General features: G+C 33.7%; 2 protein-coding genes across 3 annotated transcripts; one reads left to right on the top strand and one right to left on the bottom strand.

The window, feature by feature from the left end:
- Nucleotides 1-364: 364 nt before the first annotated feature.
- Nucleotides 365-12,272, top strand: LOC132752418 (oligosaccharyltransferase complex subunit ostc-B-like). Its single transcript, XM_060742740.1, has 4 exons — nt 365-532; nt 7,505-7,578; nt 8,998-9,215; nt 11,484-12,272. The coding sequence occupies exons 1-4, from the start codon at nt 394-396 to the stop codon at nt 11,500-11,502; spliced, it is 450 nt and encodes a 149-aa protein (XP_060598723.1). The 5' UTR covers nt 365-393; the 3' UTR covers nt 11,503-12,272.
- A 3,952-nt stretch (nt 12,273-16,224) lies between these two features.
- LOC132752417 (putative helicase MOV-10) lies at nt 16,225-27,355 on the bottom strand. 2 transcript variants are annotated; one of them, XM_060742738.1, is made up of 7 exons: nt 26,931-27,354; nt 22,411-22,522; nt 21,460-21,647; nt 20,703-20,791; nt 18,048-18,142; nt 17,531-17,604; nt 16,225-16,711 (listed from the first exon to the last, which is right to left on the bottom strand). In XM_060742738.1, the coding sequence occupies exons 3-6, from the start codon at nt 21,628-21,630 to the stop codon at nt 17,531-17,533; spliced, it is 429 nt and encodes a 142-aa protein (XP_060598721.1). In that variant the 5' UTR covers nt 21,631-21,647; nt 22,411-22,522; nt 26,931-27,354; the 3' UTR covers nt 16,225-16,711. The 2 variants fall into 2 exon arrangements, with proteins under 2 accessions (XP_060598721.1, XP_060598720.1); XM_060742737.1 differs by lacking the exon at nt 17,531-17,604 and having other exon boundaries at nt 26,931-27,355.
- Between the last annotated feature and the right edge of the window lie 44 nt (nt 27,356-27,399).

Below are 27,399 nucleotides of genomic sequence, written 5' to 3'. Positions count from 1 at the left end.
CATTATATAGGGTGAAATATAGTAAAATTAGTGAAGTTAAGTTTTTTAGTACACATAACTTGGTAAGATCTTTCAAATCAGGACACATATTAGGATAGACATTATTAGTTCAGTCAAATCTGTATAGACAAAATATCAAGAGTAAAATTTGGTGGTCATGAACCTTTTTCAGTACATGCGGTAATGCATTTTTTATGTTTTTGTTCAAACTATTCCTTATAAAAACCTAATTTATTTTTCATTAAAATGAAAAAGTTTCAGAAAAACGTATCTTTTATTCCTTACAGTAGATCTATATTTACTTTCACGACATCATGCAGATTTTACGACTTTCAAATCTGTATGGACGAGTACCTTCAAATCTGTATAGACTTTCGCCCTTTCCCATCAACAATGGAATCGTTGTACAATATTCCCTTTTCTGTGTTAGAATGTCCACGGTTGAGGTTAAAGAAGCCGACGTGGATCAAGCAACCCTCTGCGATGACAATGTTTGCAATTGTCTTGCTGTCATATTTTCTTGTGACAGGAGGTAATCATTATTTGATTAAACTTTGGGTATTCAGACTATTCTCTCCCTTAAGCCTAGGTCACAAATAAGAAAATGCCGCCGGGCGGCGACTGTTTCTCCACAAAATCGCAATATCGGCCGGCGTCCGTCCGGCGGCAGTGACTATCGGACGGCAGCAGCTGAAAATTTTGCTCATCGGGCGGGCGCCTTCGAGTTTTAAGTAATACTTAAAAGCTAACGGCGGCCGGAAGATAATTTTTGGTGTCACTGAGTATAAATATCATCGAGCGGACATCGCTCGGTCGCCGGGCCGCGACAGGGCGATGATTTTTTGATCGGGCAATTTCTTGTTCTTCTAAAACACCGTCCGATTTAAAAGGCGTCCCGACGGACATCGGCCGGGTCCCGCCCGGTCCCTGAATAGAGACAAGTTGTCAAACGATTATCGCCCGGTACCCGGACGATTCATGTACAGGCACCGGGCGGTCATCGTTTTGTCATCCGGCGACCGGGCTGCTTATGTTTGTTGTAATTTCAGCTTGAAGAAGTTGTAATTGCCTCAAAAATATATTTGTGAATTTCTTTTGAATACTAGTAAACATGAATTTTTTCTTCAATGTCCATGAGAATGTTTAATTGATTTTTGCCTTCTACGGCCTCGACACTGGCCGTTGGTGACTCGGTGTCAACAACACTGACCATCTCCTTGGCCTCCCCCTTGGCTTTGGCAGCTGACTTCTTTGCTGGCATAATTACAACTGGCTGATTTATAAAGGATGTCATTAAATGTAAAGTTATTGTCGCCCGGCGCCCGCTTGGCAACCGTCGGATTCACTCTTAAATCGCACAGGCGCCGTACGGACATTGGGCGGCGACCGCCCGATCCGTTTAATTCTTTCTGTAAAATCCATTTGGCAAAAATATCCCAACGACTGTTTCATTCATGACCACGCAAGGTATCAGATTTAAAATCGCCCGGGCGTCCACAACATCAAAAAATCTGCCGATTTTATAAAAATCGTTTAATCAGACGGCGCATATTTTATTTGTGACCTAGGCATTACGAGTTTCTGCCCTGACGTTTCCTCCTTGACGGTTCTCTCCCTATTTTGGGGGGGAGAAACGTCTGCATATTTGCAAATATGCATACAGTTACTCCACATTTTTATTTTTAATATGAAAAAAGGCAAAGCCTCAAAGCGAGCTCGATGTATTTTTAACTTTAAATAGTATGAAATAATCGCTCATTTTTATTTTAAAATTTCCGTTTTAAAATTGTCATTCGATATTTTATACACTGCTTCCATTTATTCTGGTTCCCTCCTATTAAATGAATATAATTAATGTATTTTGTCATTTGTGCTACGTGAATTACCTTAATTTACAGGAAGAAAGAAGGAATCAGCTCAACTGTTGTTTCAATGTTTGTAAACAAATGCATGCAGTGACGAGTGCGTGTGACGTCACACGTACTGTGTTAAATATGGCTTCGCCCCTTTATTTTTTCTGGGTTTTTTTCTTACACGTCAAGAAAACATATAATTATTATTAAATGTTGGATTTTTATGTCTGGGTGGTTAAATTTGTTTCCGATAGAAACGTTCTTTAGAGGCACTGTTCCAGTGGTATGAAAAATAAAGGCTGTTCTAGTGGTATGAAAAAAACTGTCGTTAAATCTTACGTGTGTAGAAACATTTTGAGAATAATGAATTTTGAAAACGTTGATAAAAGTTTTTTTGTTTATTTCAGTCTATGCGAAAGTCAAATTTTTTTTCAGGCCACAAGGACCGAGACCCTTAGGTTTATTTCCGGCCCGGATGATATTTTTCCGGCCCAGACATTTCAAGCATTATTTTATAATAACTCGGTTGAATGTAAAAATGATTGTCTTTCTTTAAATTAGTGAGACCATCAATATAGAAACATAAGAAGATGCTGACCAATTGAAATAACTTAAGCAGGGTTCTCACTAGGATTTTCAAAGGAGGAGTCCTTGGACTCCCAAGCACAGAAAAGTAGGAGCACAGATCACATTGAATATGTTAAGCCATCTTTGCTGCACTTATGCAGTTGACGAATATGATGTATATTAGCAGAGTAAGCTAAGGGTTGGAGAGTCGGAGTTTGAACAGAGAAAAAGCTTATTCAGGAAAATGGTAGTATGTCCCAAATGAAATACACTGTACCATAAAAGTGATTGAAAAGATTTAAAATATAATTTCAAGAACTCTACATCATCAGACCATTATGCTGTTTTCTTCCAGATTCACTCCACACACCCCCCTCCCATAAGAAAATATTCATTGTAATATGACAAACACATACTGGTAATGGCTCCATCTCAACTAATGTGAACAATAGCTTTAGTAATTTTAATTCTTAAACTACATTTAAGTGTTATTACACACATTTTAACAAAACAAAGTTTCCTTTTGGTTACGATTTTTTTATTATAAAAAGCGGCATCGCGAAAATATGTGACAATTGAAAATTTGTCTGTTTCCTGCAGAAACATTCACAATTCTACTTGTTGTTGGTTTTGATTACATTAGATTTAATATTTTTTGATTATTTTAAGATTGTTACTCATTGGCTATTTCAACAGGCATCATAAAACAAAATTTTCAAATCTGTAATTTACGGCAAAATTTACCGTTGTTGATTAAACTTTTTGAAGACAGAGTTGACTGGTATTTATTTGACAGGTACAAAATAGATCTAAGGTTGGTCAATATCTTCTTTAATAAATTCTTTGCATCACCGGGAACTTGTTATCAATCAGGTCATTGATATTTTAACTTTTTGAAATTTTATTCGGACATGAGGACTGACGGAAAGGAATTTTTCTCGGACCGCATGATTTTTATTCAGCGAGGACCGACGGACTTTCGCACAGACTGTTATTTTATTTCACTCTATAATTTTTCAAGTGAAATAAAGATTATTAAAAGTGAAATAAATGTAATACTTAACACGTTTGCGACATTAAAATAGCGTACTTGATTTGATTGTTTTGCACGTGCTGTTTGGCGCTACATTGTGACGTCATAAACAATACTTTAAACGTCTGTACAGCGTTAACGACTGAATAAAAGATATTGGTGTTCGGATTCATTTTCTTAGTAAGACCATTTTCTTTCATTCTAGATAGTTTTCACATCAAAATTCGACAAAAAATTGTTTGGATTTATCAGATTTTTCAAACAAAATGGCGCCCTCAATGTGAAAATACACAGGGAGATAATAAGAACGGCGAGTGCATTGTTGTCGGGCCTTCTTTGTTTATACGATAGTGTTAGAATGTTTTGTTTGTTAAAAAAAGAGGAGGTAAATGTACATTTAATGAAATCCGGCAAAACCTATGTACGGGAAAAGTCGGTTAAAATTTTCAAGTTCAATTTTCATTTTACATTTTCCGTTTTAAAACTGTCATTCCATATTTTATACACATCTTCCGTTATTCTTATTCCCTGTCCAATTATGGTTCCCATAGAAGTGCGCAGGTGACCAGTCTACACATCCGTTTTCAGTCAGAATTCCTCAGTTTTTATAATTCGAGGCCAGCTCGTTGAGCTCGCTATTATTGAAGTATTTAGATGTGTAATAAACATGATAAATGGGCAAGTTTATTATTATATTATTAGCGAGTTCGACGAGCTGGCCCAAAGGGCCTGCTCGCAAAGCGAGCTTTATGGTAACCCGAGTACCTGCTAAGTGATGGTTTAAGAAACTTTCGTCCGAAGTACCGAATTGGACACATCGCAACTTTTCCAATTACAAGATAACGATAAAAGCCGATGTACTCTGATTGAAAACCGAAACGTAGACTGGTGTACTGCGCACTTACATAGGAACCATAATAGAAAAGAGGAACCAGAATAAATGGAAGCAGTGTATAAAAAACCTAATGACAATTTTTAAACGGAAAATGTAAAATAAAAATTAACGATTATTTTAAACTAACTTACGGTAAAAGAAAATCGAGCTCGCTTTGAGGCTTTGCCTTTTCCATATTAGGTATAGAATTCTATATGTATTTTTTAATTGTTTTTTATTTGATTTTCTTTTAAATATACGCATGTAGTCTATAGCTTCGCGGGCCCAGCCTTTGACTTCCCTGTATTAATTAGAGGAAAACAAATATTTTATTGAAGTATTTAGATGTTTAATAAATGATGTTTAATAAGTTTATTATAAATTGATATAAATTAGCTTTAATGATTTAATGTCAAGCATAATGCATGTTCAGAATACATATAAACCAAATCTTTCTTTCACTTAGTAAATAAGTAAATTCATGTATATTGTACCGTAAAACAGAAACAAATAAATTGATGGTGTTCAACCTATCATCAGAGGGCTGCAAATATTTCCAAAATTATCCAAACTCCACACAGTGATTTGATTGGCTATGCTCTGTGATTGGCTATGCTCTGCATCAGAGTTTGATAAATCCCATCCGCCATTTTTTAGCTCACCTGTCACTTTGTGACAGGGTGAGCTTTTGTGATCACTTTTCGTCCGGCGTCAGTCCGTCCGTTGTCCGTAAACTTTTACTTTAAATGACATCTCCTCATAAACCTCTAAGCCAATTTCATCCAAACTTCACAGGAATGTTCCTTTGGTGGTCACCTTTGAAAATTGTTCAAAGAATTTAATTCCATGCAAACTCTGGTTGCCATGGCAACCAAAAGAAAAAAACTTTAAATGTCTTCTTCTAAAAAACCCATAGAGCTAGAGCTTAGATATTTGGCATGAAACATCTTCTAGTGGGTGTCTACCAAGTTTGAACAAATCAAAGCCCTGGGGTCAAAATTGGCCCCGCCCCAGGGGGTCATTGATTTTCCTTATATGTATATAATAAAAACTTGAAAAATCTTCTTTTAAAGAACCCAAAGAGCTAGAGCTAAGATATTAAGCATGAAATATCTTCTAATAGGTGTCTACCAAGTTTGTACAAATAAAAGCCCTAGGGTCAAAATTGGCCCCGCCCCAGGGGGTCATTGAATTTTCCTTTATGCATATAGTAAAATCTTAAAAATCTTCTTTTAAAGAACCCAAAGAGCTAGAGCTAAGATATTTAGCATGAAACATGTTCTAATGGATGTCTACCAAGTTTGTTCAAATAAGAGCCCTGGGGGTCAAAATTGGCCCCGCCCCAGGGGGTCATTGATTTTCCATATATGAATATAGTAAAAACTTAAAAATCTTCTTTTAAAGAACCCAAAGAGCTAGAGCTAATATATTTAGCATGAAACATGTTCTAATGGATGTCTACCAAGTTTGTTCAAATAAGAGCCCTGGGGTCAAAATTGGTCCCACCCCAGGGAACATTGATTTTCCTTATATGTGTATAGCAAAAACTTAAAAATCTTCATGGAAAAACCCGAATAGCTAGAGTTTAGATATTTAGCATGAAACATATTCTAGCGAGTGTCTACAAATATTGTTCAAATAAAAGCCCTGGGGTAAAAACTGGCCCTGCCCCAGGGGTGTCATTGTTTTTAAATATATGTGTAAAGAAAAAACTTAAAAACTCTTGTTTTAAAAAACCCAACAAGCTAGACCTTAGATGTTTAGCATGAAATATCTTCTAATAAGTGTCTACCAAGTTTGTTCAAATAAAAGCACTGAGGTTTAAACTGGCCCTGCTTCGGGGGGCCAATATACAGGTGAGCGACTTCAGGGCCATCATGGCCCTCTTGTTTTCTTTTTAATCTCTAATCACAGTTGCTGTTTTAACGTTATCTAAAATCAAGCATACAAAGAAACCTAGCTGTGAAAAATATACCTCCAAGGCTTTAAGCAATGCGTACTGGGAAGCTGTAATAAGTGTCACCTAGAACCCTGATAGATAACAGAACTTTTTCCTGACCAAGTGAATTAAAACAGTTAAATGCATGTATGTAATGAATGTATTAAGAACCAATCTCATGCCTCGACAAATCCACTCACCCGCCGGCATTTGTGAGTGAAATTTCAGGTCGGACGTGAAAAAAGTTTCATCAAACCCGCCCGACCGGGCAAGTGAGATTCTCCAGATCCAAAATCCAAAGTTTCCCTTAACATTTATAAAGGATGTTTTTCGGTAAACAATCCACCTGCAGAGGACTTTTCAATCGTAATATCTATTAAAGGAAGACCAAAAATCACATCCTGGCTCAAAGTACAAAACTTTACCGAATTGTTTGATGAATTCATTAATGCCTCCCCCTTCCCTAATGAGAACAGCATTTGACAATGCTTTGTACATACGAGTTTGGTAAAGTTTTATTCTTAGCAATAAGACGGATTCCGTAGCCGAGTGCGTTTAAATATGACTGAAATAAGTATTCAGGCTATGTCCAAGGTTATATATTAAAAGCATGAAAATTATAATGAACAGTATATAATTAATAAAGCCAGTTAAACTGATAATGACCAGTAAAAAATCAAAATTAATGTTAAGAACAATTAAAACAAAACAAAAATGTCATATCTTGCTTGTTATAAAAATTAAGGTATTAAGGTGTAGAACAATTTAAAACTTCCTCTGCTCTTTGTCTAAATTAAATATTTACCTTGGTTATAGGTTATTAAATTTCTTTACCAGTTTTTAGTTAAAAACGGATCGTCCCTTTTAATGGATAAACAATTGACAGCCCTACCAACAAGTAGGCCAGCTTAAAAACAAATTAGCCCTTAAACCTTAATTATGATTTTTGTAAAGATCAATAACAATTTTACTAACAATTTACAAAATTTACTTTTTCTTCATTCAGTTTATTAATTCTCCATATCACTGAATCCTTTATTTTGTAGCATTTTAAGTCATTTTGAAAAATTCCAGGATGTGATTATGTGACTTGTTCAAACGGAGTGTTCACTACATGTCATAATTGTGGCTTTTAAATGCCCCTTTAATTCTAATGAATTGAACAAAAGTGCCTTTCTTTTCATTCTGGGAACAAGCTAGGCATATAGTATAACAAGTTTATGTTTGATTAATTCCAGGCATTATCTATGATGTTATTGTAGAGCCACCTAGTATTGGTTCCACCACAGATGAAAGAGGGAATTCTAAACCTGTAAGTTCAATTATACATGATATTTAGCTCACTTTTAGCTCACCTGTCACAAAGTGACAGGGTGAGCTTTTGTGATCGCTTTTCGTCCAGCGTCCGTCCGGCGTCCGTCCATAAACTTTTGCTTTAAATGACATCTCCTCATAAACCACTGAGCCAATTTCATCCAAACTTCACAGGAATGTTCCTTTGGTGGTCACCTTTAAAAATTGTTCAAAGAATTTAATTCCATGCAGAACTCTGGTTGCCATGGCAACCGAAAGAAAAATCTTTAAATATCTTCTTTTAAACAACCCTAAGAGCTAGAGCTTAGATATTTGGCATGAAACATCTTCTAATGAGTGTCTACCAAGTTTGTTCAAATAAAAGCCCTGGGGTCAAAATTGGCCCCGCCCCGGGGGGTCATTGATTTTCCCTATATGCATATAGTAAAAACTTAAAAAATCTTCTTTTAAAGAACCGTAAGAGCTAGAGCTTAGATATTTGGCATAAAACATCTTCTAGTAAATGTCTACCAAGTTTGTTCAAATAAAAGCCCTGGGGTCAAAATTGGCCCCGCCCCAGGGGGTCATTGATTTTCCTTATATGCATATAGTAAAAACTTATAAAATCTTCTTTTAAAGAACCCAAAGAGCTAGAGCTAAGATATTTAGCATGAGACATGTTCTAATGGGTGTCTACCAAGTATGTTCAAATAAAAGCCCTGGGGTCAAAACTGGCCCCGCCCCGGGGGTCATTGATTTTCCTTATATACATATTAAGCATCTTTAAGTAAATATCTACAAAGTTTGTTCAAATAAAAGCCCAGGGGTCAAAACTGGCCCTGCCCGAGGGGTGTCATTGTTTTTAACTATATGTGTATAGTAAAAACTTAAAAAATCTTCTTTTAAAAAACCCAATGAGCTAGAACTTAGATGTTTTGCATGAAACATCTTCTTATGGGTGTCTACCAAGTCTGTTCAAATAAACAAATAAAAGCCCTTGGGTAAAAATTGGCCCGGGGGGGGGGCTATATATACAGGTGAGCGACCTCAGGGCCATCATGGCCCTCTTGTTTACTGTTGCTTTTTTTTTCCGGGGGGGGGGGGGGGGGGGGTGGGGTGTTCGGGTTCAGTTATCTTTGGATAGGATCTTTTTTGATAGACTTATGAATTAGAAATATTTTAGATTTTCCTAGTACAAACAAACTTACAGCATCATATTTGAAAATTAGTCACACAAGACTAATCTTTTGTAAATGGCACCATGTAGCTCAAATGGCAACAGGGAATTAGCTTGGAAAACCTGTTAGTGCCAGGTAATTGCCTACTAGGCTCTTTAATTCACAGTGTTGGATCTCGATCTAATTCATTTGTTGTGCCTCAGCTTCTCAATAAGCCAGTATTGACATAGATTTAAGTTCATAATTTCTTCAATTTTCAGGTAGCCTTTATGCCTTACAGAGTAAATGGTCAATATATTATGGAGGGATTAGCTTCTAGTTTCCTATTCACCCTCGGAGGGCTCGGTTTTGTTATTCTCGACCAGACAAATTCACCGGTGATGCCTAAGCTTAATAGGATACTGCTATTCTGTGTAGGATTTGCGTCCATTCTTATCTCATTCTTTATGTGCAGAGTTTTTATGAGAATGAAATTACCGTAAGTACTTTAGTTGTAATTTAAATTTTATCTAATTACATTAAAATGCAACTACTGCAATTGTACTGTTGTACATGTACATGTCTTCAACTTGCCAATATGGAATAATGTTTACAATATAGTACATCAGGCATGCAAAAACCCTTAGAGCTAGAGCTTAAATATTTAGCATGAAACATCTTCTAATTGGTGTCTACCAAGTTTGCTCAAATAAAGGCCCTGGGGTTAAAACATGGCCCACCTTGGGTCATTTGTAACTTATATGTGTATAGTAAAAACTTAAAAAACTTCTTTTAAAAAACCCAAAGAGCTAGAGTTTAGATAGTTAGCATGAAATATCTTCTAGTGACTGTCCACCAAGTTTGTTTGAATAAAAGTCCCTGGGTTAAAATTGACCAGCCCCGGCGACCTTTATACAGATGAGCGTTTTCAGGGCCATCATGGCCCTCTTGTTTTGAGTATGTAATAAAAAAAATATCACTATATCTTCATTCACTAGATTTTTCGAATGAGTTAAATGAAATTTCACATGTATAATGCAGGCCTCTGGAAAGCATAATATTATTTGACACAATCAGCATGAGATTCTACACTGACTTAAAGGCCCATTATGCATTAGAAATGCATTTTTTTTTCTCAAAAGATTTTTATATTTTGTGTACTTTCATAGTTTCCGAAAATTTACTCATGAGCCAATTATCTCAATCATCTTTTTCCTCTGTTGCATTTAGTCAATTTGTACATTTATAGTGATTCAGTATTTTATAATGGAAGTCAAAATTCTATTTTGTTGACATCTTGCTACTTTTATGACAAATAATGTAATACGCCCTACTTTTTAGCTCATCTGTCACAAAGTGATACGGTAGGCTTTTTTGTCGTCCGTCTGTTAACTTTTACTTTAAATGACATCTCCTATATAAACCGGAAAACCAACTTCACAGGAATGTTCCTTTGGTGGTCACCTTTAAAAATTGTTCAAAGAATCTAATTCCATACAGAACTCTGGTTGCCATGGCTACAGGAAGAAAAAACTGAAAAAAATCTTTTTAAAAAACCCAAAAGGCTTTGGCTAAGGTATTTGGCATGAAACATCTTCTAGTGAGTGTCTACAAAGTTGTTCAAATAAAAGCCCTGGGGTCAAAATTGGCCCCGTCCCCGGGGGTCATTGATTTTCCTTTATATGTACATTGTAAATAGGAAAAACTTAAAAGATCTTCCTTAAAAAACCCAATAACTAGAGCTTAGATATTAAGCATGGAACATCTTCTTGTGAGTGTCTACCAAGTTTGTTCAAATAAGAGTCCTGGGGTAATGTTCCAATTGGCCCTGCCCAAGGGGCTTGTTGATTTTCTTAATATGTGTATAGGGGAAAAATCTTTTTTTTTAAAAAACCAAAGAGCTAGAGCTAAGATATTAAGCATGAAAGATCTTCTAATGGGTGTTCACCAAGTTTATTCAAATAAAAGCCCTGGGGCAAAATTGGACCCGCCCAAGGGGCTTACTGATTTTCCCCTGTATGTGTATTTTAAACTTTACACCACACAGTATCTGTATGACTATAAATTGTATGTATACAATTTCATGTTAAATAAAAATTTTGTTATGTTATGACACTTTTAAAAACTTAAAAAATCTTTTTAAAAAACCCAAAGAGCTAGAGCTTAGATATTTGCATGAAATATCTTTTAGTGAGTGTCGACCAAGTTTGTTCAAATATAAGCCCTGAGGTCAAAATTGACCCCACCCAGTGGCCTGGAGTTATGGCCCTTTAATTATATATAAAGGAAACACTTTGATCCTAGATGTCATTTAGTATCACTAGGGTAATTAAGATTTTTTTTTTCATTAACACTTTTCACACAAATTTCTTGATTGTATTTTCCCAAATGGAAAGATTATTTTTGATTACTCAAACAAATACTAGTATACATTCGAGCGCAAATTCCCCACTTTTGTTGCTAAATATCCCCGCTTTTGGGGTGCTCTTGTTGAGTGATTTGGCTGTTTATAGAAATATTATGTATATTATATAATTATACAAATATGTCATATACAGAATTTGAAAGATATTGTCATATATTGTCATATTTTGTAAGACGTATTTGTATATAGGAAGAATTTGACATATATGGAATTAAGCTACTAATTATAGAAATATGTTACTATAATTAGAAATATGTTGCAATATTTAGAAATATTTGCTAAACATTGTTTCCATAATTTTATGGAAAGGTGATTAATTTAGAATTTTCTTTTTTGTTTCAGAGGTTACCTACAGTCATAGAGAAGTCTCCAAATATTATAGTACCATCAACTTATCTTAACAGCTTTAATATAATAAACATTTTGTAATAATTATGTAATAATTTGGAAAAAAAATTGTAGAAGAAAAAAAATGTTATCATTCAAATTGATCATAAAATTATATGAAGTAATCAATTTACGGTAGAACTTTAAAACTATGAATGCCTTCTAAACATTGAGTTAAAACTCAACATGGTTTAGTTTTGGTTTCAGGTTTTAAAGTTCAGCTGTTAAACCTTTACAAAAAGGGGGTCTGCCAAATGTACATGTCTGAATTGAACATACAGAGACACACAGAACTTTGTTTAGCTTCCTTGTGTGTCAAAAATAATGATGAGAATTTTCTTTTTTCATTATTCTATTACTATAATATATGACTTCCGTGTTTACATTATATAATATAAAGTAGATTATCATATGAAATTATGTTCAAATTGTTTAGAGATTTAAAAGAAGAAGAAGAAAATCTACATGTAAATTATTGGAATTTAACAATTAACTGGAACAACTTTTGTCAAATTTTAGTATATTTCAATTTAGCTTTGTTTTTATCATTTGTTTTGATCGGAAATTTTGTAGTTAGAATATTTTGTATGTTTTCTGGCTGTATGAGTAGAATGATAATTTAAGATTTGACTTTTCTCTTTATAAGATGATTGAATGTGAATGTTAAATTGTTTTTACATGGAGAATTCTTTATGTATAACAGTATATAATGTAGAAAAAAATAAAGATATGTTTTATAATAAAGCTTTGTTATTTCTTGTAGCAGTGATAATTGCTACTTAACTGCAGAAGTTAGTGGGTTTGATTGATCTATGGTTGAGTTTTACAAGATGTAAGAAACAATTCACTCTTGCCTGGAGATTATCACCAGAAATGTCAATAATGAATAAAAGCTTTGATCACCAGGTCAAATCAAAGGAAAACCTTGGTAACATTTGTGATTTGATCTCCGTTAAAATGTCAGAATTTGTATCAATGTAATATACATGCGAGTTTGAATATAGGTTAACTCTTAATCCAAAAGTAGGTCACTAGGTAAAAATCGAAACCTTGTACACACTCTAGAGGTCACATTTTTGATTTGATAATGTTTGTTTTATTGATATCTTAAATAAGTTCGAATTTAAGTTATCTCTTGACGAAAACTATTCATTATCAAAAATATTTTAACACCCATGGGGTCACAATTTAGATCTGACCCTTATTTGCGGTCAAAACTCTAGTTATTGTATCAATGATATACTGGTCGTCTTTGGTCAAATACAAGGTCTTGTAAAATAAAACCTGAGCAATTAGACTAAGATGACAACTGGAGTTGTCTCTCAAATCCATGTTAGAGTTGAATTCGGAGTGTCTTTACCATAAGCGCTGTTCACATACTCCAGGTCCTTATCAACCACAGGAGATTCAACACAAAGAATGAACCGGTGGTAACCCTACCATTCGCGTTTTCAAAATAATTTACTTCAAACGTTTTCCTTTGAATCCGCCAGTTGTCTCCTGACTTCAGAACTGCCAACTGGCGTTCTGCAATAAACAATTAGTACTGCCTCCTGCACCCAACATATATGTTATCTAAGCGTGGTCACCTGAACAGACCTTAATAAGGGCGTTCCCTCGAATTGAACTTTTATCCTGAATTACAAATTTGCGTTGTAATATGACCTTCTTTGTTGGGGCGACGTCCAACCCATAACAAATCAATTTACGTTGTCCCCTTTTTTCCTACCCATTGCCTCATCTCTTTTATTCGGCTTTAATGCCTTGAATCCGCCATTAATGTCATTTGTCCGCCATTTGCATTGTCTCGTGTGAATCAACCTTTAAGGTAGTCACCATAATCCAGTATTGCCTTTCTATCAATTGTAATTTGTATAATCAACTTTATACTGATTGTCCGCAGACTACACCACTGTTGTCTTTCCTTGAACCCATCTTTGGCCTTTCTTGCCACCTGAGTCAACAATAAGCATTGTCTAAGAAATCCACCATTGACATTAGCATGAATCTACTATTGCGAAAAAAGCATTGGCATAAAACACACCATTGTCGTGTTGGCTGAAACCACCATAAGCAGCTTCCCTTTTACGAATGGCGTTGTCACATGATTCCACAATTAGCATTGTACATAGAATCAAACTTTTTTGTAATCATGCCCTAAATTCGCCTAAGCGTCACTTTCCTCTACAACCTATTTGAATGGTAGTCTCATAAGTCTGATATTAGAAATGTCCCTTAAATTCAAAATTAAGAAATTCAATATTCTCCTCATCCACTATTGGCTCTACTAAAACTAAAAGGTCTAATACGCCTTCCCGATTTATCGATCCGGATGATAAATCTTGCATTATTGCTTTCAAATTTCTCTGCATGTAGATTTTTAAAACAACAATGCACGCAAAAAAATCCTCAACTTCATTTCAGTATTGTGGGGAAAAAGTCGGGCAATAGATTAAATAATGACATTCTTAATGACTGGCCTGGAAGATGTGAACTTGCATGCCTAAGATAACTAAAATCCCATGATGAATTTATATACAAGCGTCAGCTTCTGTTTTTGACTGCATGTACTCTTGAGTTTTTATTTCTCTTCTCACTGCATAATGTTACGTCCGGGAAGAAATCTATATACTTTAAACATTATCAAAACTCATTTTAAGATGATTTAGGTCTAAAAAAGACCTTTACCAATGGCATCTAGATCTATATTTAATGCAAAAATAACGTGATAATCTACTAAGTGACGTTCAAGTTAGAACTAAAAAGAGTTGAAACTTGAAAGTAGATATTCAAGTCTAATGTGTAATTCACACTGAGTTTAGTTTATAGATAATAAGGTAAAGGGATGTGAATTATTGGAGCATCAAATACGTGCCATTTAGAATAAAATGCCATTTTTATTGGTATGAGTAAATTGCAATCAAAAATAAAACAGTAACAATTCATATAAATAAATTTGTACAAAAACTGAAGCAAGAGATAAAAATTGTAATGGCACATTATAAATAAAATAAGAAAATAATAACCCAAACAATAAATTCCAAAATAATACAATACAATGCATGTCATTCAGCTTCAGCTTTAAGATTACCGCCTCCGTGGTCGGGGGTTAGAGTCGATGACTTCCAATCCAGTTACCTCTCTGGCGTGGGTTCGATCCCCGGGAGATGCTTTGGTAGTTTAGCGCGGAGGAAGGTTGTCTAGTACTGGTGTAACTCTCCAGGAACGATGGTTAGGAAACTACCCGCCTATATAACTGAAATACTGTTGGGAAAAAGAGTAAAATGAAACAAACAAACAAACAAATCAGCTTTAAGCTTAAAAAGATTCTACACAGATTTAGATATAGAATCGTGAACAGTAAACATCTAAAATGTTGAACAAAAATGGAAACCTTAAAGGTTCGAATAAAGCAGAAATGAAATGTGTTGCAAATAAAGCTTAAAATAATCAATTTTTTAATGCAGATGAAACTGCATTGCCAGACTACTAATAATATACACAATTCATTTAATTTACTTATAGACTTAAGTGTCTTGCAACAACATTCAGCACAGATACATGATATTGTAAAATTCAAAATAGTCATGAACAGAAAAAATTTAAAATGTAGAAAAAAATGGAATCCTTAAAGGTTCGAATCAAGCAAAAATGAAAATTGTTTTCCATTTATCAATTTTTAATGGCAGTTGAAATTGCAATTCCAAAGTAATAACAAATAACGGAATACGTTTATTTTAGCTTTTAAAGTTCTAGCAACAACAATCAACGCAAATACATGATATTGTTAAGTTAAAAAAAATAAACAGAAAAAGTCTAATATGTAGAAAAAAGGAAACCTAAAAGGTTCGAATCAAGCAGGAATAAAAATTGTTTTCAAATAAAGAGTAAAATAATTAATTTTTAAATGCAGTTGAAACTGCAATTCCAAAGTAGTAACAAAAACAACACACTATATTTCATTTAGCTTTAAACTAATTAAGTGTCTAGCATCCACATACAGCACAGATACGTGATATTGTATAATTCTAAAATAAGTGAACAGAAAAAAAATAACATGTAGAAAAAAATGAACGTTAATGATATTCGAGTCAGGCAGAAATGAAAATTGTTGCAAATAAAACTTGAAATAATCATTTTATAAAGGTTGTCGGTTCTAGTTTAGTTTTCATGTTTTTTTTTTTGAAAAATTCAAGGCCCATAAAGGGCATCGGACAAATAACATATAACAACCACATGATTAACAAAAAAAATATAACAAAACAACAAATAAGAATATCATTTTCAGTTTGTGGGGGAGAATAATGAAATACAATGGGACTAGAAAGTGATATGAAAAATAACATAAATATAACTTTCACAAAGTTAATCTATTGTCAAAGTAATAAGGTTAGTAAGTGTAATAGCAATAGAAAAGTTGGTTTAAAAATATTTATTCAACATAACATTTAGCATGTGAACAATATTTATAAAATACATTTTGGGATTGGGCAGAAAGCAATAAAGGTTATGAGTGTCCATTCCAAAATACTATGTTAAAAACGTAGCTTCTTAAAATTTCTCCCTAATATCATAAAGCGGCAAAATTTTCTGTTGGTAATGCAAACCATCTATTGCTGATTTTGTAATGTTTGCAATTGGTAAAATTATAGTGAATTGGTATTTTGTATGTAAGTCGAAATATACTACTTTTCTTTACATTTTGCCACCTTTACAATATATTACTACATGTTTATCACTATTTTCCTCAGGAGATAAACACCTTACATGCTCTTAATCCATTAATTATCAAATTAAAAAAAATAAATAAGAAATATGGATTCCTGAGCTGCATAACAATTGTCAAAATTTTCAAATATCAAATATGAGCATAATATATATATCTTTAATTTTTTATTTTATCCGATTCAGTTTACTCAAACATAAAGAATCCAAAACATCTAACTCAGTCAGGACCCAGTTGTTCCAAACATTGGTTAGTGATACCCAACGGACAAAATCATTATCTAATGGCTAAAAATTGTCAGTTGGATAAAGTCTGTCGAAGTACAAAGGCTTACGTGATTGCCATCAGCAGACCTTTTGGCTGCGTTGATATGACAAATGAAGAATTTGAAATATGCAATTTTTCTTGTGTCGATACGAAGGCGATTTCAACACCCATGACAAGCATCGCCGTGGTCCTAAGAAAAAAAATGAGTAAAAGATACACAAAAATTTAGAAAACTATGTGTAAATATAAATATGGTATGTATTGTTTAACATATTGCTTGAGTAAATGACACAGTTTGACATGGTGAAGTTGATAGGTGCATAGGTGCATATGAAATTCTGGGCTAGACTTGATTGCTTCTTAAATAACGTATGTCACTTGTCGTCTGATAGACAAGAAATGAATTTTTTTGGGGTACTTTTACTCGTTCACATTTTTTATCACTTTACCCATGTAAAATACAATGCAATATGAAATGGTCATGTTATCTTGCAATATAAAAGAGTCATGAGATCTTGAACGTGTACAGGACTCTAGGTAAGAATGTCACGAAGCGCGAGAGCTTGTTTTGTTTCATGTCGCGCCAACACAATTTAGGTCATGGAAAGCGCCGAGTGTAGTTCGTTCTGGTACAGTCCATGGGAGCCAAATACAAGTAAAATGAAAAACTTCTTTCCTTCAATAACCCTTTTATTACATACTCTGACCAATTTAAATCAACAAAGAAGGGCGACATTCAATGGATGCATCCCCCAACACAGGACAACCGGCAAAGTGCCCAGCAGGACACCAAACAGGACAGGACACACGGGCAAAGTAAACGGACGGAATGTCTTTATAAAACAGTATAGTTGTCAACAAAAACGTAATTGAAATTTCACCAGCAATATTAATCCGGAACACTACCCAGAGTGATATATACATTCCTACTCTCAGATCGTATTTGTGCTTCTGATACACGATTTAATATAGAAAAAATGTACAGGTATTTAATAAAAACACATGCTACCTAGTCCCGAATCACAAATTCCTGATCTTCAATCTGTGACCGTACACTACTAGCAAGCTCGCCATGGACGAATTCTATGAAATGAAAGAAACACATTATCTAAAACTAAATAACTCACTAAATGTACCTAAAGAACAATCAAGTCAAAATCAAACCAATTTAACTTTCAGACTCGGTCCTATCAAGTCTGGGCATGAGACATAACATATCACATGCCTTGAAGGCATTGCCTTCCCTCCAGCACCGGCTTTTAAAGCGTTATTTATCCATATTTACTTAGTTTAACACTATGAAGTTTTCCTATCCGATAACTAACAAATGACTGCGAAGTTAGTGAGTGATCAAATTAGTGTCCATACGCTGCAAATGTGTTTGTTCTAATTTTGTCGTGCCTTGTGCGTGTGAGATGTTAGGGTGAGAGGGTGCATTAAGATCAAACATTAAGGAGTCATAATGATGGCATAATTAGTTTCATCATACACAAACTTGTATATAAATTAAAAAATTGTTATGTTACCTAAATTTTCAGAATCGTTTTCTGACCGCTCCCTTGGTTTCAAATGACCTCGTTGACCTTTAAACCCACCATTAGATTCACAGTAGTCTAGAAAACTTTAACAGAAAGATTAGTTTTAGACTGTTAAATAAAAGAAAATATAATTTTAAGGTTAGTGACGAATCACAATAAAGTCCACTGCGGATACAACGAGACCGTCGGGACTTCGCATGGTTCCTCATTATAACTGGGTCTCGTGTAGATAAAATCTTTAGAAATAAATCGTTGGATCATGAAATAACGTTAAAATACGTTAAAGGGACTCCACTGAGATTTAAAAACCTAAAAACATAACATTTGAATTTCTCACATAGATGAGCGGGGGCACTTTAAACAGAAATATGTGCAAAGATAGTTAAGAAATATACTTTAAAATAAATTGAAAATCGTATTTTTATGCTTTTCTTAGCCCGATTTAAGTGAAAAGCGTTTAAATGCTTTTCATTTTGGGTCACTTTTTTACAATTTGAATAATTATTCTGAAAAAAATACGAAGTGCGCAAATGATCTGAAATTTTGCAAAAAGATTAGTGGTCTAAACCTACATCAAATGATACATTTATCTGGAAAAAATATTTTCCGTCCGATCATGTCATAAAACCTCAGTGGTGTCCCTTTAGTAAAAGAAATCATATATGCGGCTTAATTTTGAATGATGTTGTTAAATAATCCAAAGCTTTTTCATGGTCTGTTTGTTAATTATTCAGCGAATAAAAATAATTAAATGTTGATCCATTTGATATAATAATTTAGTAATACCAATTACAGAGATAACACGTTCGAATATCATTACACTTAAATTTGATCATTGAAGAAAAGGCACGAAATTCACAATTAATAGCAGCAGATACATCATTTTGGTTAAAACAAACTTATCACCAAGCATAAGATCGAATGGAAACAACATATACATGTACTTCTACCGTTCATAAATTCTATACAAAATATTTCATTTGATATCATTTTACAATTGAAGGCGTGAAACATAATGAAGTATTCACAATACTTACTTTATGATATACGGAAGAGCATTAGTGCCAGGTGTATGCTTTTTATTAACTCGAAATTTCGAGTTACTTATCTCGAAATTTCGAGTTACTAACTCGAAATTTCGACTTACTAACTCGAAATTTCGACTTAGTAACTCGAAATTTCGACTTACTAACTCGAAATTTCGACTTACTTATCTCGAAATTTCGAGTTACTAACTCGAAATTTCGACTTACTAACTCGAAATTTCGACTTACATTGAACGACTTTCATTGGTTGCCGGTGAAAGCAAGGATTGAATTCAAGATACTTTCTTTCGTGTGTAGCTGTTGCACATTGACAGAGCACCTTTAACATTTATTTAACAGAACAATTTTGTAGGGTCAAAGTGTCCACACATACTGAACATATCCTTCGCTTTTTTTGTGGAGGGGGAGGGGGGGGGTTGTAAAATCACACTTTCCACATTTCCGTGTAAACCGGGTGTTTCTTTTTCTTAAGCACACATACAACCATCATGTGGAGAAACAACAAGTCCAAAACCCACCCTATTGTAAACTGTGCAATATCATGTGTTAAATAAGTTTTAAATGGCGTGTATACGCCAGTTAGTCTGTCACGTTTCTTTATACTAATAATGTTTTTGTAACATTTATTTATTCATTATTTACTAATACTTTGATTCATATTGTGTTGATAAAAGTTGATAAAAGTGATACTTGTTGTTATATATATGTTGGGAATAATATAAAAGCATCCGATTTTACAAGAAATATAGTCAGTCCAACAATTTTGACAAAGGCCTCAGCACGCCCTATTTTGGCCACGCCGCGATACTTTCCTCAGATGTCCCACACGTGAAGTATAAGATCGGTTTTTTTACAGGGATGAGAAGAATATGATTAGTGAAAAGATATGTTCGAACAGATGGGATACAATACAACATCTGAAGAACGCCTGAACGTATAAATTAAAGGAAGCCTTGTATTTTTTAGGTCGGGTGTGTACATGCCATTACTAAGTTTAAGTTAAAGTTCAATAGTTTTTGTCCAGGCACCCGTTCCTCCATCTCTGTAATCGTTCAAAGGCACTGCCTACTATATCTTATACCATCTAACTAATAACTTTGGTCATTCTTGTAATGTTAATAAGTCGAAATTTCGAGTTAGTAAGTCGTAATTTCGAGTTAGTAAGTCGAAATTTCGAGATAAGTAACTCGAAATTTCGAGTTAGTAAGTCGAAACTTCGAGTTAGAAAGTCGAAATTTCGAGTTAGTAAGTCGAAATTTCGAGATAAGTAACTCGAAATTTCGAGTTAGTAAGTCGAAATTTCGAGTTAGAAAGTCGAAATTTCGAGTTAGTAAGTCGAAATTTCGAGTTAGTAAGTCGAAATTTCGAGTTAGTAAGTCGAAATTTCGAGATAAGTAACTCGAAATTTCGAGTTAGTAAGTCGAAATTTCGAGTTAGTAAGTCGAAATTTCGAGATAAGTAAGTCGAAATTTCGAGTTAGTAACTCGAAATTTCGAGTTAGTAACTCGAAATTTCGAGTCAATAAAAAACATACACCTGGCACTAATGCTCTTCCGTAATGATACCTAAATACTACTTTTTATTACATTTGACCTACCTCTTCCAGTTGTCATCTTTTACCAATATCATTGGATTACCAATTACAACAAGAAGCGATCTAGCTCTAGTCAATGCAACATTAAAACGCTGAAAAAAGGGTATTAAAGGTTTTTTACACGCAGATAAATAATATCCTATTAAAAATCGGAAATATTTTTATTACACAATCATAATGTACAGTCCTTTGACGGGAAGATCTGTCGAAAGAACAGAAAAACAAAGATAACAACAAATACTGTACACGATGTTGAAAATCGCACAAGGTAATGTAAAGTGCAATATTTCTGACGCCCCACCCCCTAGCACAGGCTTAAACGGTTTGTCCTCATAACTAAAGATATCAATGATACCAAAGAAGCAGAATGTATATCAACAAGATACAGTACGGTAAGTCAAACTATTCATTGTCTTTCAACATTGAACAAAATCTGCTCTGGTGTCCGATTTCTAGTTAACAAGTCAAAGGTGAGGATGTAAATGATTCAATAAACAACGCTTTTAGTTTGCACTAGATGGCATAGTGGGGTTCTAGTAATTAATTTAAACATTTATCTGTTGCCTTTTGAATTTATTTAATGACAAACACATATTGTATTTTGGGGAAAAAGATGTAAATTAACTTTTTATTCAGAGATTACCAACAATTAAAATATTAATAAAATAAGCGGGCGAGATCCATTTTTCTGAATAATGTCTAAAAACTACATTAGTATCGGTATATCGGCTATAATTCTTTATACTATGTTTAATTATACCTTTGGGTTTTTAACAAAACCGAGACGATGTTCAACGTCCTTCTGGACATAGTGTTGGTTGCTTCGTACAGTTGATATGATGATGACCTTGAACTCTTGACCTTGAAACTCCTCTACCGAGCCTATCATAATCTTCTCTTGATTGACATCAAAATTCTTCTTTTGAATCATTCTCGTATCTTTGCCACCTTATCAAAATATAAAGCTTAAACCAATAGAAGTAAGTACTACTAATAAAAACACACGATTCTACTCGTAATTGTACATTTTAAGTTTCCACTATGAATATCAGGAAAAACGTGATACCTCCAAAGCATTAAAATCAGCAAATTTACATGAAAATTAATGACGCGTTTGATTGAGTCTGTACATGACGGATAATGGAATGTGCAAAATGCCTCACGCCCCCTAGCACCGGCTTTAGCGGTTCTCAATTTTCAACACTTACAATCATTGATCCCGGAGGACCAAAAAAAATATAAAAACACAAAGTATGAAATATAAAGTTGTAAAACCAGTGCATCTTCAGATCACGCTGTTTTCATGATCGTTTGAAAATTGTTGCCAATAGAAACAGTTACCAACTGTAATAATTAAAATTTAAACGAAACTTAGAATTCCCATAAATCATCAACAGGCCTACAAGAAAGCATCATCGCTGACAGATTCCATGAATAATTGGATAAAATATTCAAGTCTGTCAGATTTTGACAACATCATTCGAAGTGTCCGTTAGATTGATGATATTTATACTCAGTTATATTATTCTTCAGGAGATTTCTTGTTTTAATTAGTCTTTCATCACTGGGAGGGATGCAGATTGAAATGAGCACGAAGATCGGAAAGCTGAATGAAAACGTGTTAAGGAGTATGAAAATAAATATATTAAAACATCTATTCTTATCTTTAATTCAGGGATGTTTTTCACTTATGCAATATTGTCGACTTTACCTGTTTTCTGTAAGGCGATATGATGCCAATATCTTTTGTCCTAATTTTAAGACCACCTCTGCTTTCCTTCAGTAAAAGCGCTAGGTATTTTTCCACTTGAGAAACTTCGTCCCTGTAAGTTGTAATAAATTGATATTATTGACGCCAAATTCTACGTATTTAGCTTTATCACATAAACAGTGGCGCAGGAGTGTAATAAAGCCATTCAATAAAAGCGATATTACATTAGTGTAATGACACTTTGACGTGACGTCATTTGCGCTATATAGAAACATAGCGTTTAAGGTAGCTCGCTACTTTCCGACCGAAATTTGACAATATCTCAGATCTTGATGATTTTTGGTATACAGACATGTAGATATGTAAGATTTACTTCTACAGCATTATTTTATAGATAAACAGCGTTACTATGACGTCAAAGCGCCCTCTATTGGTGGCGGCGAAATTGCGTCTTTTTATCAATAAACCGGTCTGTTCTTATCAATTTTCATCCGATTTCCTTCATTTTAATTTATAATGTTCAGTAAATGTATGTCTTTGTAACGATGTCTTTCTTGAACATTTGCTTAATACTCTGCGAGTCTACGTTATTTTCCCTCACGTTCTGACGTCCATATTTGATGCAAATATCGCGCGATATCACAATAAAGATTGTGAAATAATAAAAAATCAACACGGTGAATTTTGCTTTATTTTTTTAACATGTAGTGAAGTCATTAAAGAAAATCATTATGCAATAAAAATATGGGGTCAACGCGTAAGATATTTTGCTATTACTATTTGAATATAAAATAAAGGGTGAGTAAAACGTAATGAATTTGGTGACGTCAAATATTTTTCTCAAGGAAATTTTCACGACTTTTTCGATAAATATCATACTGACAGGAATAAAAATGTGTGAAAACCATCAACAACAATAGTATTTAGACATGTTCCGTAAAAATGTTTTTTTAAAAGTCCTGTCAGATGCCTGCATTTCGATGAATATCTTCAATTATATACATGTACAACAAATCAGGGTATAACTGTCTGCAAAAGTTGGTATCAATCTCTGAAAAACTGCAACGAATGGATATAAATACCTCGAGGACTGAAAGACAATTCAGAATATTGAAAGATATAATTAAAAGGCCACCTAAGTGGAAATTATAAAAACATAAATTTTGCAAAGAATGTCAGAAAAAAAGAATGAAAAGGCTGGTGCAGTCGCAATGTCATCATGTTATGTGTATGTCGGTACAACATAAACTTCCATGTTATCATATGTAACAATTTTGAATTGTATAATTTTTATATCAGTTAGTAGGAACAGAGACATAAATAACATCTATGTCTCTGGTAGGAAATGAATGAAATTTACGTTTCAAAAATATATGATCAACTGGAAGTAGCAACGATTTGTACGTACGTCATGATTCACTGGTAGTCTTAATTATATTATAAAATCTAGCAGACATTTAATTCATAAAATTGCATTATGTGCAGACAAAAAACGAGCTTCTCCCACAACCATAATCACACAAATTGAGAATCCTACATAATTGCCTTCAGTACAAGGGAATCTGTATTTAATATGCAAAATTCTCCGCTTCTGAACACACAAAATAAATCAACGGATATTTCGCCTCTAATCAAAAAATGATCGCGGCTTCAGGTCCCCTCAAAGATGCGCTAGTAAATGCATACCGCGAGTCAGCTAGTTTAAAATAAAGAAGAATATCTGTAATTATGTGAAATACGTGAGAAATTCAAGCCATAGCATGAGAGCGTGATTCCTGCTTTAAATCTGAGTCTCACGCTTAGTGCTGGGTATTAAGCTGCGAGAGAAAATATATAACTGATGGCTGTTAATAAATAAATTTAATACATGTAGAAATTTTTGAATTAAATGTCTGCTAGATTTTATAATATAATTAAGACTACCAGTGAATCATGACGTACGTACAAATCGTTGCTACTTCCAGTTGATCATATATTTTTGAAACGTAAATTTGATTCATTTCCTACCAGAGACATAGATGTTATCTATGTCTCTGTTCCTACTAACTAATATAAAAATTATACAATTCAAAATTGTTACATATGATAACATGGAAGTTTATGTTGTACCGACATACACATAACATGATGACATTGCGACTGCAACAGCCTTTTCATTCTTTTTTTCTGACATTCTTTGCAAAATTTATGTTTTTATAATTTCCACTTAGGTGGCCTTTTAATTATATTTTTCAATATTCTGAATTGTCTTTCAGTCCTCGAGGTATTTATATCCATTCGTTGCAGTTTTTCAGAGATTGATACCAACTTGTGCAGACAGTTTTAACCTGATTTGTTGTACATGTATATATAATTGAAGATATTCATCGAAATGCAGGCATCTGACAGGACTTTTAAAAAAACATTTTTACGGAACATGTCTAAATACTTTTGTTGTTGATGGTTTTCACACATTTTTATTCCTGTCAGTATGATATTATCGAAAAAGTCGTGAAAATTTCCTTGAGAAAAATATTTGACGTCACCAAATTCATTACGTTTACTCACCCTTTATTTTATATTCAAATAGTAATAGCAAAATATCTTACCCGTTGACCCTATATTTTTATTGCATAATGATTTTCTTTAATGACTTCACTACATGTTAAAAAAAATATAGCAAAATTCACCGTGTTGATTTTTTATTATTTCACAATCTTTATTGTGATATCGCGCGATATTTGCATCAAATATGGACGTCAGAACGTGAGGGAAAATAACGTAGAATCGCAGACTATTAAGCAAATGTTCAAGAAAGACATCGTTACAAAGGCATACATTTACTGAACATTATAAATTAAAATGAAGGAATTCGGATGAAAATTGATAAGAACAGACCGGTTTATTGATAAAAAAGACGCAATTTCGCCGCCACCAATAGAGGGCGCTTTGACGTCATAGTGACGCTGTTTATCTATAAAATAATGCTGTAGAAGTAAATCTTACATATCTACATGTCTGTATACCAAAAATCATCAAGATCTGAGATATTGTCAAATTTCGGTCGGAAAGTAGCGAGCTACCTTAAGTGCGCTAATGTTAGCGTTACACTATAGTCTTAATTGTCATTGAAAAATTACTCATGTTTTCCAGTTTACTGTTCTTATTTTCTATATGCGATAGATAGAATATTACATTCGTGTAGATTCAATACTAAATTTATTGAACTCGTTGAATAAAACAATATTATGCTCGCCAGAGGCTCGCATAGTACGATTTTATTCAACTCGTTCAATAAATTTAGTATTAAACTACACTCATATCCTCTATCTATATATAACTCTTGAAAGACATCATATTATTGACGCCAGTTACGTATTTAGTTAAATATAACGCCTGTAAGATATAATATTATTGACGCCAATTACGTATTTAGACATTTAAATATACTAGTTGAATCTTCCAATTCATTTCCTTAAATTTTAATAATTCTTTGAAATTGTGATGTAATTCAAATAAAATTTTCAGAAATGTTTTACAGGATGCAATCTTATTAATTACATGTGTATCGATAAAATATGTCAACTAATTAATTTCATAGTTAGCTATAGTTCGGCTGTTTCAGGCTTGGGCGCTTTTACGATTTTCGCTTTCAAATTAGTAAGTTCTACTTTATTGAAGTTAATTTATTATTTTGGCAATTTTTTTGTTATCATAAAGTTCCTAGCAATACAAGAAAACTGCGCACAGAAAATCGCATAATTCTAGCTTGTAATAAACGGCATGCGGTGTTTCGAGTCCTTAATTTGAACGTAATATGTTGTTTTTTGTTTGTTTGTTTTTTTTGTTTGTTTCTGTTTTTATAAAAAAGCTGCGTGAAGTTTATCTTAGCAATGCGTATTGACTTAAAATTAAGTCTGATATATTCAGAATTTTTTATTGAAAAGATGGATTAAAATGAATTAGGTATTAATCTGATTAAAATCAGCTCCTTATTAACGATAGGAAATGGCGAGCATCAATAACAGATCACCTTTTTTGGACCTTTCAAACAGTCAATCATCGACGAGCTTCCACAATTTCTAACTTTAACCGCTGGAAAACCATGCAATACAATTTTCACGATTTCGAGAACAGATATGGCGTTGTAACATATAATATTCAAATAACAATGTGTAATTTTAAAGAGGTTATGAACATTACTTACTTAACAAACAGGTAGTTTGATATGTTTCACATTCTAGATTATAAAATTTCATGTAGAATCCTCTTATTTTGTTAAGCAAAGTTAAAGATATGATAATTATGAGTGTGGCACATGATGATTTAATTATTTACATTAACAACAACTAGCATTCCATTTGCGTATTAGAAATATAAAAGTTTGTCATGCACTTATTCACGATGACTCTGTATATAACACTAAAATATTTGATAATATCAGGTACGTGATTTATAGGTCCATTGGGTCGGGTTTAAATGTTTTAACCTAAATCTTAAGATATGTTTCACCCCTATAAGATGTAACACAAGTAACATACCTGTTGAAAAATGAAGGGCTCCCCGACTCCCGTTCATCAGCACCAAATACCGAATGAAATATAATCGGAAAGCCTCTTTTAGCCAAATGATCCCAACGCAACATGGAATCAAGAATCATTCTGTCTCCGCATGCCTCTAACTCCCCGTCGTAAAACAAGTCACGTGGTACACTAATAATAGCATCATGTGAGCGATAGTTGCGAACAAGTTTTGTAACGAAGCGTTCATTGTACCCCGAAGAGTCACATCTCTGGTACTCCGGAATTGTATTCATCAATCGCTCCAAAATAGAAGTTTCTACATCATAACAATAGGATACATTGATGTATTACTGCTAATAGTATTATATACCAATGGAATACAAATGATCAATTAAAGCATTGCTGGAGCCCAAACTGGAAATCTTTAAACTAGCACTAGTATTGACGCTACAGGGCCTTCTTTTTGTACAGTCTGTCTGGGACCTCA

Source organism: Ruditapes philippinarum, unplaced genomic scaffold, assembly GCF_026571515.1.
Source record: "Ruditapes philippinarum isolate M1 unplaced genomic scaffold, ASM2657151v2 ctg270_1_1_1_1, whole genome shotgun sequence".
Lineage (NCBI taxonomy): Eukaryota > Metazoa > Mollusca > Bivalvia > Venerida > Veneridae > Ruditapes > Ruditapes philippinarum.
The sequence above is the reverse complement of the archived record's forward strand: the minus strand, read 5'-3'. Positions and strand labels throughout refer to the sequence as shown.

Bases quoted from the DNA above. Each gene is read 5' to 3' on its own strand.
- LOC132752418 (XM_060742740.1), top strand. From the start codon at position 394: ATGGAATCGTTGTACAATATTCCCTTTTCTGTGTTAGAATGTCCACGG. The intron at 533-7,504 runs GTAATCATTATT...GATTAATTCCAG, and splicing joins ATATTTTCTTGTGACAGGAG to GCATTATCTATGATGTTATT. The intron at 7,579-8,997 runs GTAAGTTCAATT...TTCAATTTTCAG, and splicing joins AAAGAGGGAATTCTAAACCT to GTAGCCTTTATGCCTTACAG.
- LOC132752417 (XM_060742737.1), bottom strand. From the start codon at position 21,630: ATGATTCAAAAGAAGAATTTTGATGTCAATCAAGAGAAGATTATGATA. The intron at 20,792-21,459 runs GTATAATTAAAC...CCCTTTTTTCAG, and splicing joins GTTTTGTTAAAAACCCAAAG to CGTTTTAATGTTGCATTGAC. The intron at 18,143-20,702 runs GTAGGTCAAATG...TTTCTGTTAAAG, and splicing joins AAAGATGACAACTGGAAGAG to TTTTCTAGACTACTGTGAAT.